Genomic DNA, 18,446 nt, shown 5'->3' with positions numbered 1-18,446 from the left:
GGGGTCTCCCTTATAATAGATGTGGCTAGTGGGATATCAAGCACAGCAAACTCTCCAATTAAAGCAATGGATAAGTACTCTGGCTGACTGAACCTTTAACATAGAAGAATTAATTACACAAAGCTGGATAGTGATGCCACAATTATTGCTAACGGTGAGGTTAGTAGTAGCGACTTCCAGAAGCAAAAAATAACCCAGCTGGATAACCCAGTTGTTAATGGAAAAATGTTTTGCAAATTGCACATATACTTTCTATTTAAAAAGTAGAAGTATATGAATTTTATTCCACAAATAGTCGCTAATTCAACTCAACTGTAATCAACCATGCATAAAAAACTCATATCTCTTGTTCTGAGGGATTATGTCTCTATGCTGTTGCATGCCGTAAGAAGACATAATATATATATATATATATATATATATATATATATATATATATATATATATATATATATATATATATTTATTTATTTATTTATTTATATGCTTTATATTTGTAGGATGTTTTTAAAAACATTATAGTCTGTTGTGATTAGATATAGGTTCTGATTCATGAAACTGCCAACAATGCTCATTGGCAATAAAGAATGCTTAAAGCAGTACTGAACCCAAAACCAAAAGTCTATTATATTACAGCTTACTAATCAATAGTTTGTAGTGGCTACATCATTTTATTTTCTTTGGCCTTTTCCCTCTGTTTTCACATGGTTATCTGGCCAGTATCACACCTCTGGTATTAGTGAGACACGACTCCTGGGGAATGAGTAGAGGAGGCACAGCAGACATCATCACTGTCAGTCTGGGGGGGAGGGTAGTGTTAAATGTATTAGCAGATTTAGATACACTAACATATTGAAGCCAAACGCACACTATCTAATCAGTTACAGCAAACTTTTTTTTCCTTTTGGGATAAAGGTTTTGCATAAATAAATAAAAACGCATAATTTTAAACATCCCTGATACATTCTGCTGGAGAGCTTGTGCTTTTAAAAAATAACAGACTTGCTGGCTGGATCACAAGATGAAAATAGATGAAAGAAAGCTATCACATCTAAGAATTGGTAAACTGCAATATAATAAATGTTTTCTTTTGGGATTAATACTGCTTTCAGTTGTACTAAAGTGGCCCCTGAGTCAATATTAATGCACGTCATTTTAGTATGCCTTAAATACTATTGTAGCTAAATGAACCAGACACGCAAATTTAGAAGAAATGCCCTGGGGGAATCTACATAAGTATGTCCTCATCTTTTCCAGCTAAATAACACCATGACCTTTAACCAAAGAAGGAAGCCAAGCTAATAATAATTTAAAATATCATAATATATAATAAGCCTGTCTGTCACAGGCTGTTGGAAGAGCCTGGTGATAATGAACTTTTAAATGAGTCAATAGATTTTACTAACGCAATAAAGTCATTTTAAATTATATACAGTAGGATGAAAGAAAGGGGTAACAAAAACAAGGTACAAAGTTCAGAACCTACATATAGTATCTGTTCTGAATGAGCTACTGTATGTAGGTTGCCATTGCTGAACTGCTTCTGAAAATACTAGTTGCCCAGTTGCTAATCCTATGACTTTAATACTTTATGAGCTGCTCATTGACCAAGGACAAGCACACAGCCACTGAAGTCAGAACACATACTGACTTGTTCCATCTTATTAGTAAAAAAAAATAAAAATTAAGTCATTGAATTAATTTGAGAACCAGGTATCTAGCGTTTTCATAAGTATGCTGTATGTCAGCAATGGCAGCCTATGTATTTTTGGTACAACTGTTCTCTAAAGAGAATAGTTGCCTTTAATGGGAAAAATTGACAACTTGGGCAAACCCCTCCCCGACTGGCACTAAACTTGTTATTGCTCCCCCCACCAGTGCTGAGAGCTGAGTCTAAACCCTACATAAGCTCCACAATGTCATTAAAGCCCACCCGCCGAGTGGATGCATATATGCATATGGCCGGCGGTAACAGATTAAATTAATGCATCTCTGTTGCTATACAAAGAAGTCTTCATAAAAGAAAAAAAAAAAAGAACCACATTTAAACACAATACAACGGGGTATCCTCAAAATCCTTATAGCTATACTTTTACAGAAAATTCTCTTCTCTGCAGGGTAGGCAAGGAAGTCAGAACTTCACATTTTTGGACAATTTTTGAGATGATTAAGTTAAGTACCTTCACTCAATAAATTTTGTGAATATTCACTTAAATGATCCAATGATATGAAAAGCAAATTTCTGTTGAATACCCAATCCTGTGCAGATGAACAAGCAAACAGGAATTTAATTTGACTGGATAATGGAAGTTGGATTGCAATCTAATGAGTGAACATTCTTAACCCCTTTAGTAAATCTTTTGAAATCTTTAAAATTCTCTCATTCTTTGAAATCATACTAAAATCCTTTTGTAAAAAAAAAAGGGGGGGGGGGAGTTTGGGACTTTGAATGAGGCACATGTAAGGTGTGCCTCCATCCCTGGGTGCAAAAAATAGAAAGGGGGGTGGAAACTCTCCTTCACAATGTCTACAGCCTCATTCAAAATCCTTTTGTACGTCAGTTCTCATTCCAATATCTATGATTGTGAGATGTGGGTAAATTAAAATGTTGGCTTCACACTTATACGTTACAGTAGTGCCTCTGTTACTGTGCATTAATGCAACATGTGTTCATGCACAGTGTGTATCACATTGTGCCGGCACCGATTTGCACACATACAGTGGCTGTCACAGTATCCTGTACTAAAGTGCACTATGATGTGCATACTGTGTGTTTTGGTGCGCAGAATTGCCAAAATGTTGCAGGTGTGTTTTTTTGTGCATTGAGGTTTGTTGTGAGCTTGTTCAAAATTACTGGACTGCCGCAACACAGCATGCCTCAATTGCGTACCTTACATTTCAGGTATGAATGTAGCATGAGTTTATAGCATTCACTAGTTTCACTAAATTCACTAGTTGAAGTAAGTTAATAGTGACATGGTATTGTGGCATAGTTTGATCAATAAAACACTATCCTGGTTCACCAGTACATTATAATTTTAATATATGCAACGTATAATACTGCATGGATATTGAAATTTAAGATGCATTTTGCCATTATTGCCATTTCTTTATTGTTTATAGGATAATAGAGCAGCTTCTGGGAAGTTATGGCGTGTTAGTCCAGTGCTCACCTATATCCTGCATCAGCCTTTCAAACAGTTTGATTAAATGAATAATGCTTTTAAAATGTATACAACTGGGGAATTATTTTTTGTCACAATGCAGTTGATTTTTAAGTTAGGAAATCATTACATCACCTATTACATCACTTTTAGTGGTAAGCAAATTTTAAAACAGACTAGAGAAACTCATATCCTAACTTTACAGTACAGTACAATTGTACTGAAAATACTGTTTGGCTTATAAATGAAAAAAACATAAATATAATTTGTTTTTTGCTCATTGCTTATCAAGAAGCTTCCAATTTCCATTCCTGCAGCACAGTAAAAAAACAAAAAAAGGAGATTCTGCAAAGTTACTGTACTTTAGGCAGACATATTTTTGGAAGCGCGTTTTTCATACCCAACACCCTATGAGAATATTAGGTATCATGACCTCTTGGGTATGAATTTGGACAAACACCCGAAGACAAAGCTGTGACCTTTTGGTAATGTGTGACTTGATTATTCATGTTTGCCATTCACAGTGATGACCAAGTCAGACATTTGTGGACTTCCCGGGCAGATGAACTCAACTGAACTCAACTGAATAGGCTGACAGACGCATGAAGTGATTTGTCCCTTGGACAATTGCATTATCCATTCTGCTTGAATAATACCCTAATAGGTAGGTAGGTAATGATCAGGCTGGAAAGTCTGCAGTAAGCCATACAAATTAGGGTTATCAACAGAGAAAAGCTGAAAAGAAAAGATAACCTGCATGTGTATGGGTAACTTTACAATAATGAAACAAATTGTTTGTTTCTTGGCTGATGCAGTTTTAATTAAGTGTGAGGCAGATGTTAGAAAACACTACCCTTTGAATTATGACAATAAAAAACAGTATAAGGTGGAGAGTCACATACCTGCGGGTATTGGTCTAGCCGTAACATTAGTAGGTGGTTTCCTGCGAATGGTGGTTGGTTTCACAGGAGGAAGTGGTGGTGAAGATACTGTGTAAACATAACAATAACAATTAAAAAAATCACAATAATATTTATAATCATAACAGTTATTTTCTATACATTTACATCCAATTTTAACGCTCTCTCAGATATATATATATATATACAGTATGTATATATATATATATATATATATATATATATATATATATATCTCAAAAAACATACTTTTTTTTTTTGAGCGGTGCAGCCATGTCCAACTCCCCAATCCATTTGTGGCCTTTAAAACTACACTAAACCTATTCATAAATTAAATAACAGAATGCCTTTAATACATGCAATGTTTATGTGATGGCAAGCATACTCATAAACCTTCAATGATTGTCACAAAATTGCATTTCTATATTTTACATAAAGTAAGTTTTCTTTATGTCTCAATAAAGTTCAGCTGGTGATTTAATGTAATGACATTTAGTCAAATTTTTCTGATAGAATAAATATGCTATGCATTACACAGTCAATGAAATCAGTGGATGAAAATGTGAATACAAAGCAGTTAAAAAATGGTTGAAAACGGATCAAAGATGAATGGAAAATGGACATGAGTTTGGTGTGGACACGATCAGCAAGTGGCACTAACTTTACAACATACCTGTGACTCTCGGTCTCCCTGTTACATTGTTATACTGGATTCTTCTACGTATGGAAGTTGGTTTCACTGGGGGCAAAGGTGGTGCAGAAACTATAGAGATAACAAGATCAAATTAAAAGTAGTTCAGACAATAAGCTATGTTTAAACAAACCTGTGATTTGCTCATGCAGGGAAAAGCAACAGGTTAGATTAAGGCCTCTTCTGTCTGAAGCAAGACCTGCATTCAAATCACTCTACAGACAGCAATAGACAGGTGGTGAGGAGGTGTTGTTTTAACCCCGCTAATTACCAGACAACCACTTCGCAATCGCACACATTATACATGGTTGCAGGGCGATTGCAGTGTGGCCCTATTCCCTTGAATGTGTTACACCCCTCACCAAGTGTGACATGGGGTATGATTTGGCAATAAATATTTGCGCCAGTGTTAAAAGTATATAAAAAGGAAGGTTTTAATGTGTTTACAAATAAGATAGATACCTGAAAATGTTCTTTTTCCAGTGTTGTTTGGTTCCATTGAAATATTTCTGCTCACACCAAGAAGTTTTGTACTGTCTAAAACTCTTCCACCTAGGAAATATAAAATAATTGCAGTTTTAATACATAATTCTAGTATTCTGTCTTCCAGAAATACCTGTCAATGCCATATGTTCTTTAATCGCTTGCCATCCAGCCTCAACGATAAATGTCAGCACAATGGCTTGGCTGCGCAAATTTACATCACCTTAAAATTGCAGGCTAGTGGCCATGTGCCACATGTTCATGCCTGCGGATCCCGCGGACTCGATGTCTGCCGGTGGCCTGTGATCGTGACACAGAGTGGCAGAGCAGGGAGATACATGACAGAGATCTACTGCTACCAGGTATCGGAAGAAGTGATCCCCATCATGTTCTAGTGAGCCCTTCCCCCCTACAGTTAGAACACACTGAGGGAACACACTTACCCCTTGGTCACCCCTAGTGTTTAACCTATTTCCTGCCAGTGTCATTTACACAGTAATCAATGCATTTTCACTGGTCCCAAAATAGTATAAAATTGTCTGATGTGTCCGCTGAAATTTTGCAGTCACAATAAAAATCTCACATCGCCGCCATTACTAATAAAAAAATTTATAATAAAAATGCCATAAATCTATCATAATCCCCTATTTTGTAGACAATATAACTTTTACGCAAACCAATTAATTAAAGTTCCCCATTGAAAATGTCAGGTATGACGAAACGCGTCTGAGGAAGCACGTGCTGACGTCACCACGCAGGGAGGACGGGGGTGTTTGTTTGTAGACGGCCGGCTCTACAGTTTTTACACGTGATTTTTACTTGTTTGTAAGTGCAACTTTTTTTTATTTATTAAATCTCCATTTACAGTATAATGCTATGATGCTCCTTATTATTCTTTTGGGCATTACTTGTTGATATCTACGGACATATTTCTTTGCTGAGAGCTCCTTTTCCCATCAACCAATTTAAGTACATCTTGCTTCCTGCGGTGGATCTATTTGCTAGAGGAGATATTTGGCTTGGTTAATTTGATTTCGGGTAAGGAGGCACTCTATGTGGTGGTGGTGAACACTGGGTGCTTTATTTAGCAGGTGTCATTGTACATAGTGTATCGTCATTGGAAGTGTAGCAGAATCATGCTATGTTGTATATTTCCTTCGTTTTGGGGGCAATATGAAACCATACTTCATGGATTGAGCAATAATTTATGTTAAGAGGCTTACAACCCTACATCACGGTTCCGAATCAGATCGTCTCTCTGAAAAAATCTCCAACCCGGGCTGGGTTAAAGCCACACGCATGTTGGGCTTACAATCTGGTGAGCATGTTCTCTATAAATTGATGATATATCTCCTTATGATTTTTCATTAAGATCATTGAACTGTTCAGAATTCTGGATTTTCATATCCACCCTAATCACCAGAAATAACTGTTTTGCATTTTTTGGACTTTATTAGCGCAATTTTTTAATTTGGTTTGTGTTTATCCCACATTAATTGCTGCTGTAAATTTTTTTAATAATTTTTTTGATTAGCGCGTTTTTTTCTTTTTCAATTAATTACAACAACAGTTATAATCCAAATCCTTCAGTCCCTCTGATAGATATTTCAATAAAATATCAAAAAAACTGATCTATGGTTGGAGTTCTTTGCAACTGCTTTCAATGATTTGCAGATGCTTTTGGAAAAAAAACCCTCAAGCATATGTATTTACTAAAGGCAACTAGGCTGTGTACTATGCAAGTGAACTTGCTCCAGAGCTTAGTAAATGAGGGTAAGCTCTGACGACTCCCATCATCCAATCATGTCCAAAAATCCAAAAATGCTTCTCCTTGCATGTGATTAAATATTCTTTGTAAAGTGAAGCTTCATTTCATTTAGTAAGCTCTGGAGCAACTGAACTTACAGAGTGCACAGTCTATTTGTCTTTAGTAAATCAACCCCAATATGGTGGGAAAATATGGTGTCCTTCCTAATAGAACATTGATTTTACTTTTTCAGATTTCAGATCTGTTGATTCATTATTTCAAAATTAAAAAACAGAGTTTTGGCTGAATTGATATATATATATATTGTAGCTAAATCTGTTATTAAAAATTCCTTATATGAACCCCCCCCCCCCCCACAAAAACAGGTGATTGAAAGAAAAAAATAGAGTCTGACCTCTTTCTAAAAATACTAGTTACCTTGCTGTCCCTGGTCTCACTGCGTTCTAAGTCATTGATAGGGAACAGGCATGCAGCCAGTGGAGCCAAGAAAGGTCAGAATTCCTGACCTACAAACTTGATCCAGGTCATTGACTTTATTGGATCCATTCACTTGACCCTATTTGATCAACTTAACAACCATATAATTTGTGTTTTTCCAAAGGATTCAACAACGGCACATATTTTTTAGGTCAGCATCTAAATGCTTAATTGTCATTTAATAAATCACTGCAAGAGAAAAATATCCAAAATAAAGATGTGCCAACATTACAACATCATTCAAACCACAAAAGGAGAAGCAACTCTCAACCCCATGCTCCCTAGCAAGACCACAGTTAAAACGAGGGAGGTCCCAGGTGGGGTAACCTTGAGCTTTTCTTGGGAACAATAAAGTTTTATACAAAGCTGGATTTTCTTGATGTGCAGCCAATATTTTCCCCTGTGATTACAGCATCGTTGTTTTTTTTTGGGATGGGCATTTAAACTGTGACATCCCATTAGCTCAGATATTCTTATGCTTTAACACCATATCATTTTTTAGGTTTACCTAAAAATGTAAATCATTGTTAGAACTGCATACTGGAAAATTACATAAACCCCATGCTATATGGCAGCCTGAGGTTTATTGTTCCATCTAGATACCTTTTGCTAACTTGCTATAAATTTTAAATGGAATTTATGAAAACTGCATGGATTTTAGATGTTTCAGATCCAAGTACATCAAGGGAAATTTTTATTCTCAAGTTACAATTGTTAGACATTTAGATCTAAATATAAGACTTAAAAGTCACCACTATATACTGTAGGATGTGCACATTACACACTTTCTGCACTTCTGTTTTCTTGTCTTTGGAAATGCACAATTTTTTCTTATTTATACTTCTATCTTGTAACATGGGCTGAACAAACATGGCATAATGTAATGGAAAAAAAGAAATGACATGATAATCCTTTCTAAATGTATACGCGTCATCACTGTTCCCAGGATGTTTTTATTAAGTATATAGCAATAGCTGCAAAAACAAATGTAGAATTACTGTCTGGAAAATCTTATTAAAGAACACTAATCAATCTGTCTCCTTTCATTAGGCTAATGTGAATGAGCCTCAAATGCAAACATTTACTAAAAGCGTAAATTCAAATGTTTTAAAACTGCTGATTTGATTATTCATTTACAGTAGAACATCGGGCAAACAGGTAAATTCACAATTGAAGTACATATGCATTTATTGTTTAAACTGCTTGCATATCGATATGACTAAAGTGACTATAATAATTAAGCTGCTAGCAAGTACAAAGTGTAGACATGTAGAGGTGTCTCCACGTACAGTGCCTTGAAAAAGTATTCATACCCCTTGACATTTTCCACATTTTGTCATGTTACAGTAAGGGCCGGTTCACACTGCGGGCGATGCGAGGCGACACGACTTGCCTCGCCGCGATCTGACAAGTCGCCCCCGTTCTGTACAATGGAACCGTTCTGAGAGGAGCGACTCGAGTCGCTCCGACTCAGAAAAAAGGTTCCTGTACTACTTTTGGGCGACCTCGGGGCAACTTGCATTGACTTCTATACAGAAGTCATTTGCAAGTCGCCGCTGAGGTCGCGGCAGGTCGCGGCGAGGCAAGTCGGTGTCGCCTCGCATCGCCCGCAGTGTGAACCGGCCCTTAGGGTTGCACTGATACCACTTTTTTAAGACCGAGTACAAGTACCGATACTTTTTTTTCCAAGTACTTGCTGATACCGATTACTGATACCTCTTTTTAATTAAATGTGACAGTGGACTGTGACATTATGTTTTTTTACTATGCTTTATTTTTTTTTATTTTATTTGTTTTACAATTTTACCTTATAAATATTTATTACAATTTATTTTTTGTTATTATTTTTTTTATCAGCCCTTTTTGTGGTGGTGGTGGTGGGGGGGGGGGGGGCTTTGATGAGATATCAGGGGTCTAAACAGACTAAGGGTATCGGGCCAAGTATTGGAGCATTTCAATTACTCGTGCAAATGTTCGGTATCAGCACCGATATTAGTCTGTATTGGCATGGATATACAGTACCAGTATATCAGTACCAAAAGCTTAAAAGTATTTTATTGGGATTTTATGTGATAGACCAACATATCACATAACACATAACATATAATTGTGAAGTGGAAAGAAAATCATAAATGGTTTTCAATTTTTTTTTACAAATAAATATGTGAAAAGTGTGGCATGCATTTGTATTCAGCCCCCCAGAGTCAATACTTTGTAGAACCACTTTTTTCTGCAATTACAGCGTAAGTCTTTTTGGGGATGTCTCTACCAGCTTTGCACATCTAAAGAGTGGAATTTTTGCCCATTCTTTGCAAAATAGCTGAGGCTCTGTCGGGTTGGATGGAAAGTGTCTGTGAACAGCAATTTTCAAGTCTTGCCACAGATTCTCAATTGGATTTAGGTATAGACTTTGGCTGGGCCATTCTAACACATGAATATGCTTTGATCTAAATCATTACATTGTTGCTTAGGGTCGCTGCTGGAAGGTGAACCTCTGCCCCGATCTAAAGTCTTTTGCAATCTCTAACAGGTTTTCTTCTAAGATTGCCCGGTATTTGGCTTCATCAATCTTCCCATCAACTCTGACCAGCTTCCCTGTCCCTGCTGAAGAAAAGCATTCCCACAACATGATTCTGCCACTATCATGTTTGGGGGGGGGGGGGGTGGTGTGTTCAGGGTGATGTGCAGTGTTAGTTTTCTGCCACACATAATGTTTTGCTTTTTAGGCCAAAAAGTTCAATTTTGGTTTCATATGACCAGAGCCCCTTCTTCCACGTTTGCTGTGTCCCCCACATGGCTTTTTGTAAACTGCAAACAGGACTTATTGTGGATTTCTTTCAACAATGGCTTTCTTCCTGCCACTCTTCCATAAAGGCCATATTTGTGGAGTGCACCACTAATAGTTGTCCTGTGGACAGATTCTTCCACCTGAGCTGTGGATCTCTGCAGCTCCCCCAAAGTTACTATGGGCCTCTGCTTCTCTGATTATTGCTCTCCATGCCCGGCTTGTGAGTTTTTAGGTGTGTGGCCATGTCTTGGTAGGTTTGCAATTGTGCCATATTCTTTCCATTTTCGGATGATGGATTGAACAATGCTCTGTGAGATGTTCAAAGCTTCTGAGGGCTTCTCAGAACAGCTGTATTCATACTGAGATTAAATTACATACAGGCAAACACTTTTTACTAATTAGGTGACTTCTGAAGGAAATTGGTTCCACTAGATTTTAGTTAGGGGCATCAGAGTAAAGAGGGCTGAATACAAATGCACACCACACTTTTCAAATATTAATTTGTATAAAAATGTGAAAAACATTTATCATTTTCCTTCCACTTCACAATTATGTGCCACTTTGTGTTGGTCTATCACATAAAATCCCAATAAAATACATTTACATTTTTGGTTACATAGTTATGTACATAGTTAAATAGTAAGTGAGGTTGAAAAAAGACACAAGTCCATCAAGTCCAACCTATGTATGTGATTATATGTCAGTATTACATTGTATATCCCTATATGTTGCATGTGTTCAGGTGCTTATCTAATAGTTTTTTGAAACTCTCGATGCTCCCCGCTGATACCACCGCCTGTAGAAGGGAATTCCACATCCTCTTATAGTAAAGAACCCTCTATGTAGTTTAAGGTTAAACCTCTTTACATCTAATTTTAAGGAGTGGCCACGTGTCTTGTTAAATTCCCTGGTTGAAACATGACAAAATGTGTAAAATTTCAAGGGGTGTGAATACTTTTTAAAGAAACTGTATATTCATCAGCAGCTTTAATTGCTTCCCATCTGAAAACCAGGCTATTGGGAACTGGCAAAGTTCCAAGACCAGGTTCACATTAGAACGATGGATCAGTTTTTAGAGCGCAGCTAATCTACAACTTTTTTCTTTGCTGAACAGCAAATTTGGATGGAACTAATACGCAGCAACCCATGAGCCAGGTGTTTGGCTTGTGGGTGCAACACAGTCTCATTGAGCTGCATTAAATTTGCCATAACATGCATATGTACAGTCCTGTAATGCTGTATGCTATGTTTTAGGTGGACAGTAAAACTGCAGATCAAGCACCTGTTTTTACCTTACCCTGGGGCCTATGTTAACAAGGCCTAACACTTTCAGAGGTCAGAGATTGCCTGCTTCCCCTGCATCCCCTTCCCTCCTTCACATTGCTATTGGCCAATCATTATAACAGACTGCATAATGGCCAGGGAGGAGCTTTGGGTTTAGACAGACCTCGGAAAGCAAGTTAACTAAATGATCAGATTTGACCAGCACTCTTAATCTTTACCAGACCCCTGTCAGGGATAAGGGACAGTTATACATTTTGGGGGGAACCAACACAGTTTTTTTTTAATACTGCAGGGCATGTGGCTTGGTATGTTTCAGGAGGGGTGTACAGTCATTGCCCTCTCCTTTCCTGACCAAGCTGCATGCCTGGATAATGGTCTGCTGCAGTTTTTTAAGGGGGACTCAAGGGGGATTTAAAAAAATAAAAAAATAAAAAAACAATGTCGGGTCCTCCAAAAAATCATAGCATATCCTTATCCTTGATGAGGGTCTGTATGGATTTTAACCACTTGCCGACCAGCCGCTGTCATCATACTTGGCAGGTCGTTTCATTCCCGCAAAACGCCGTACCGGTACAACGGGCCCTTTAAGAGCTACAGCAGGCATGTGTACTGCATGGAGGGGGAGCTGATGCACGTGGCTGGCGGCTGCGATGTCTGCTGGCCACCAGTGATTGGTCCACAGTGAGCCAGAATGGGGATCTGTCAATGTAAGAAAACAGATCCCCATTCTGTCAGGGGAGTACAGAGTGATTGTCTGTTCCTAGTGAAAAGGAACAGTGATCTCTTTGTACTCCCAGTAAGTACACTCCCGCACAGTTAGAAACACCTCCCTAGGGAACACTTGATTGTCTGTTCCTAGTGAACAGGAACAGTGATCTCTCTGTACTCCCAGTAAGTACACTCCCCGCACAGTTAGAAACACCTCCCTAGGGAACACTTAACCCCTTGATTGCCCCCTAGTGTTAATCCCTTCCCTGCCAGTGTCATTTATACAGTAATCAGTGCATTTTTACAGATAAATGTCACAAGTCCCAAAGAAGTGTCAAAAGTGTCTGATCTGTCCGCCACAATGTCACAGCCCCACTAAAAATCACCCATCACCACCCTTACTATTCCCTATTTTGCAGACACTATAACTTTTGTGCAAACCAATCAATATACACTTATTGTGATTTTATTTTAACAAAAAATATGTAGAAGAATACATATTGCCCTAAGCTGATGAAGAAATATGTTTTTTTTAATTTTTTTGGGGGGGTATTTATTATAGCAAAAATTTCTAAATATTGTTTTTTTTTTCAAAATTTTTTTTGTTTATAGTGCAAAAAATAAAAACAGCAGTGGTGATCAAATACCGCCAAAAGAAAACTAAATTTGCGGGAAAAATGGATGTACATTTTGTTTGGGTACAGCATCGCACGACTGCTTAATTGTGAGTTTAAACAACGCAGTGCCGTATTGCCACAAATGGCCTAGTCATTAAGGAGGTAAATCCTTCCGGTCCTTAAGATGTTAAGGGGAAACCCCATGTAAAAAAAATGTATATGAGATCCTCATCCTTGATCAGGATCTAGTATGGATTTTAAGGGGGGTCACCGTGTAAGAAAACAAAAAAAATGCATAACCCCCCTCCCAAAAAAATCTAAACCAGACCCTTATCCAGACATGCAGCCTATCTGGCCAAGAATGGGAGGGGACAGTGAGGGTGTGCCCCCATTCTGAACTATTCCAGGCAACATGCTTTAACAGGAGAAGGGTATGTTGCCAAAGGGATCTCCCTAGCAAGGCACCATGTCCCCATGCTGATGGGGACAAGGGCACCATCCCCACTTATCTGCACAGTGGATGAAGGGGTCTTATTGAGTCCGGAAAGCCCCTTATAGAATAAGGGGGCCCCAGGTATCTTTCCCCCAATGGATACATAGTAATCCTGGTTACTCCCCAGCAAACCTAACTACTGGACAATAAAGATGTATGAGAGGTGGAAGAGAGCAGGCAATCAAGAAGGTGGTAGAGCTTAAGCATGAGCCCTAAGATGTACTTTAAATAAGCATAAGTACAGAATAGCAGCTACAGTGGCAGTCCAGTGACAACTGTTTTTTTCTCCATCCCCTGAGACTTTCTGTGACAGCAGCAGTGCTAAGGTGTGCACTAATTATGTTGCTCTCCTGTCTCCCTCACTTGTTCCCCATTTTAGGGCTAAGTCTTCTCCTCTGTCAATGCCTGTGGCTGCTGGGTTCCAGCACCACAGCAAATCTGTCCCAAGGCATTGACTTAAATGGTTAATAGACTTTTTGACATTTAAGCAATGCCGAACTATGCCTCAGCCAAGGCCTTGCCGTGCCTCTAGTGTGTTTCTGTGTACCAATGCTTCCAGTGATTCTGACAGCTATGCACTCCAGTGTCTGCACTCTTGATTCTTCATGCCCATCTGTGACCCCTGTGTCTCCTGCGCTCCTGTGCCTCCAAAGACAAAAAAAAAAAAAGAAATGGTGGAGGTTCACATTTCACATTTTCACACCTGTGCCTACCCATACCTAACTCTTCTCCATACCCCTGTTATGTGCACTTCTATGTGCAGGCTGTGCTGTACACCTGAAAGCTTAAGCGTAATTGGATCTTGTTTTTTTTTAGCTTTGTAATAAATACCTGATTTTAACCACTCTTAAGCCCATTTTTTCTATGTGCCCTCTGAGACCCCTAAACTTCCATGCCTCCAACAACCCCTGTACTTCTGTATCTCCAGCATCCTCTGTGATCCTTATGCACATCAATAATGCCAGCATTCCTGTGCTTTCACTGACTGTTACAACTGCACTCATGTGCCTCCAGAGATTTTGAGACCCCAGTGTCCCCAGCAGCCTCTGTATTACCAGCTACCTCTGTCTCTCCTGCGGACCCTGAGTCTCAGGTGCTCCTCTGACTCCAGTGACTTCTGTGTTCCTGTATCACGCAGTAACCCCAGAGCATCCTGTACGACCAAGTGAGCCCAGAGTATCCTGTGTCACCCAGTGACCCCAGGGCATCTTGTGTCTCCTAATGACCCCAAAGCATTCTCAGTTTGCTTAGCAAACTCACATCTGTCAATGACTCCACAGCCCTCTGTCTCATGCTGTGATACCCCGAAGCTTTCTGTGCCATCCGCCACCTCAATTGCACACTTTGGGCTCCTCTGTGTCACCTGCGTCTTCACACAACCTCTTCCAGTACTCATCTGTAATTCTTGAACTGACTTTCTGCCAGTGGGAACGAACCCATGTCCATGACACCATCATTGATCCATTTATAATTAAAGCAGTTGTGCTGAGTCCGAACGATGAGAAGTTCAAGTTTTTGTTTGATGTGAATGCTTATTCAGAGAAAGGACACCCAGATCGCTGGTTGAGCTATATCTACTTAAATTACATACATTTTTGATATTAGGTTTTAGCTTTTCAAAATCAAGCAGGAACTAAACAGGCAGGTGATTTTTAAACAGAAATAATCGAAAGCTTAAAACTTTCTCATGGGGCACCCTATGTTCATTGCTTGTACATATGACTCCTGTTTAAGCCACTTACTAAGATTGCTAAAGTAATTGGGGACTGTATTACAAAGAATGATCCAACCCATTTTGATGTAAACATTTGTGACACACTTTGGTTCTCATGAAAAGTTTATGTTTAACACGATTATGCTTTTTAATCTAATCTATTTTAATATGGGATTTAGATGTATCCCTATTTTAAGACAGTAGTGAGAGTATAAATATGACAGAAATGACTGGAAACAGCTGTCTGTATGGTATATACTAAGCACTCCCATACAGTGAGTTTTGAGATTTATTTCAACCAAAATTATCTTTATGCTAACAGAGATTTAAGTACTAAGCTAATAATGCTTTGCAAGTCAAATAACGTATTTTTGTAGGTTCTTGGCAGGAGGCTGAATGTCCCTCATTACATAGGCTACATTTACAAATGATTTAAAACTAATATTAGAGAACCTAAATGTACATCACTCTTATAGTGTGGGGCATTTCATGCAAACTAATTGATAATTTACTTTCTAAACATTTCAAACCAAAATGAGTTTGGATGTTTTTACATGGCAATTATACTATATCAGAAACTCTTTAGTGTGGTAATAAATCTGTCAACAATTTGCATTAGTAATTTATTAAGTCAGTGCTCAAGACAACTTGTTCAAAATGTCTATTCATTAGTAACCAATGTGGGGATTCAGGCATCACAAAAAAAAAAAATTAAAAACATAGCCCTACATGTATTAACCCTTAACTTTCATCACTTCAAGAATGGTCTGTTTCATCCCCTTTAAGTCCAGAGCATTTCTCAGTTTTCAGCCCTTTCATACTTTGAGTGAAAATAACTCCACTATGCAACATTGTACCTAATTTTTAATATATTTTTTTCAAGACAGATATAGCTTTCTTTTGGTGGTACTTAATCACCTCTTTTTATTTTTTGTTATATAAAGGCTTTTCTTAGTTTCTTTAAAAAAACTGCAAATAATCTTTCTTCATAAATTTGGGTCAAAATGTAATCTGCTACATTTATTTGGTAAAAAAAAACAAATACGTAGGTATATATTATTTAACCGCTTCAGCCCCGGAAGATTTTAACCCCTTCCTGACCAAAGCACATTTTGCGATTCAGCACTGCTTCGCTTTAACTGACAATTGCGCGGTCATGCGACATGGCTCCCAAACAAAATTGATGTCCTTTTTTTCCCACATATAGAGGTTTCTTTTGGTGGTATTTGATCACCCCTGTGGTTTTTATTTTTTGCACTATAAACAAAAAAAGAGCTATACAAATGCACTGATTCCTGTGTAAATGATGAAGGGGTTAACCATTAGGGGGCAGGCTAAGGTGTCCTGCGGCGTGTTTATAACTGTGAGGGGGCATGGCTACATGTGATATGTCACTGATCTCTGCTCCCAATTACAGGGTGCAGAGATCAGTGACACTGTCACTAGGCAAAACGGGGAGATGCTTGTTTACATTAGCATCTTCCTGTTCTTCCTCCCCGTGAGACGTTCGGGGTATCCCAGCAGCGTTGGAGTCTGTGGGACCCGTGATCCAACTCAAGGAGGTCCCGGCCGGCATGCAGGGACGTACCTGTATGCCCATTTGCCTGTCCGTGCCATTCTGCTGGCGTGCATCGGCGTGCGCCGATCGGGAACCGGTTAATCTGTGTGAAAGATACAAACTATGCTATATATTTGAAAATTATTCAGTCCTGATGTTCTGACTACCTACAGTGAGGGGAAAAAAGTATTTGATCCCTGCTGATTTTTTATGTTGAAGGTTCGAGTTACCAAACGTCAGCCTCTAAACCTCAATGACTTGGAGAGGATCTGCAAAGAGGAGTGGGACAAAATCCCTCCTGAGATGTGTACAAACATGATTGCCAATTAAAAGAAATGTCTGATCTCTGTAATTGCCAACAAGGGTTTTGCCACCAAGTACTAAGTCATGTTTTGCGAAGGGGTCAAATACTTATTTAACTCATTAAAAGAAAATCGATTTATAACTTTTTTGAAATTCATTTTTCTGGATTTTTTTGTTGTTATTCTGTCTCTCACTGTTAAATTAAATGACACACACAGTTCCGGGTTCTCTGTGTCTCAGCAGCAATCGCGGGAGCCTGTCGCAATCGAGAGTGCCGGGCACTTGTATTGGCTTGGGGGGCGAAGTGAGGTTACATAATGTTGTTTCGCCCAGCTGAACCATTCTGCCACAGTACAACTGTGGCGGCTGGTTGGCATGTGGTTAAAGAAGGCTTGCAGATTCCGCTAAGCCCGCAGACCCCCACAACCACTGCATAGGGTTGTTGGGAAGATGCCCTTGTTCCCATCAACATGGGGACAAGGTGCTTTGGGATGGGGGGCGTAGAACCCTCCTGCCCCAAAGCACCCACCCCCCCATGTTGAGGGAATGTGGCCTGGTATAGTCCAGGAGAGGGGGGCACTCGCTTAGCCCCTCTTTTCCTGACCTGCCAGGCTGCATGCTCAGATAAGAGTCTGGTATGGATTTTGGGGGGTCCCACGCCGCTTTTCAATTTTGCCGTAGGGATTCCCTGAAAATCCTTTACCAGATCCAAATGGTCTGATGTGATCTAGGAGGGGACCCCACGCTGTTTTTTTATTTTGGTGTGGGGTTCCCCCTCAAGATCCATACCAGACTCAAAGTCAGATCCCATTCATTGAAGTCGCATGGAAGTTGGCATGAAGTCGCAGGGCAAAGTCGGATTAGAAGTCATGCAACTTCCGTGTCAGAATAGTGTGAACATTCACACCTCTAGAATCATCCAAATTTTGGGTTGACACCAGAATAGTAATAGAGGTGGAATCTTCCAATGGAGACAATAGTTCTGGTGACCCTGATGACACCCCGGGAGGCCCTCACTTTGGAGGGATTTCCCCTCACTTCCTGATTTGGCTATGCTACAGGAAGTGAAGGGCAATCTCCCCATTGGACACAAAAATTAACTGACAGGGGTTATAACCACCCTTGCTTTATCCAAAATGGGAAAGAGTGATTCCAATTGCCTTTAGTTTCAATTTAATATGTGAAACAATTTGCCTTACATTGTAAACATTGCAGCCACATTTAATGCCAATATATAAGCTTGTAGCAGCTGTATAGACATTGATAGATGGATAGTGTCCACAAAAAGAATTTCTCCCACACTCTGGTGTCTAGTCCCTCAATGTGTCATGTGACCAGCTTCATAAAGTAATGCCTGACGTCTTGCAGCCCTCCTCTGAATAATGGGTATTCATACACTAAACGAAAAAAAGAAAAGAAGGAAGGACCTAGTGCATTACCACTGGTAAAGCTTTATTCAAATATAAAACGGCAACATG

At 39.1% G+C, this 18,446-nt stretch overlaps 1 protein-coding gene across 11 annotated transcripts in view; it reads right to left on the bottom strand.

Moving 5' to 3' along the window:
* Positions 1 to 18,446, bottom strand: part of ABI3BP (ABI family member 3 binding protein) — a 465,661-nt gene that overhangs the window by 121,080 nt on the left and 326,135 nt on the right. For all 11 annotated transcript variants that reach the window (XM_077482512.1, XM_077482502.1, XM_077482506.1 and 8 more), the window contains 3 exons: positions 5,238 to 5,327; positions 4,758 to 4,847; positions 4,067 to 4,153 (listed from right to left, as the gene is read on the bottom strand). In XM_077482512.1, the coding sequence (XP_077338638.1) occupies positions 4,067 to 4,153; positions 4,758 to 4,847; positions 5,238 to 5,327 (267 nt within the window). The remainder of the gene's footprint in view (positions 1 to 4,066; positions 4,154 to 4,757; positions 4,848 to 5,237; positions 5,328 to 18,446) is intronic.

This window comes from Lithobates pipiens, unplaced genomic scaffold (genome assembly GCF_037356315.1).
Source record: "Lithobates pipiens isolate NorthernLeopardFrog02 unplaced genomic scaffold, aLitPip1_a1.2 Scaffold_16, whole genome shotgun sequence".
NCBI lineage: Eukaryota > Metazoa > Chordata > Amphibia > Anura > Ranidae > Lithobates > Lithobates pipiens.
Note: the sequence above shows the minus strand (reverse complement) of the source record. Positions and strands in the feature narration are given on the sequence as shown.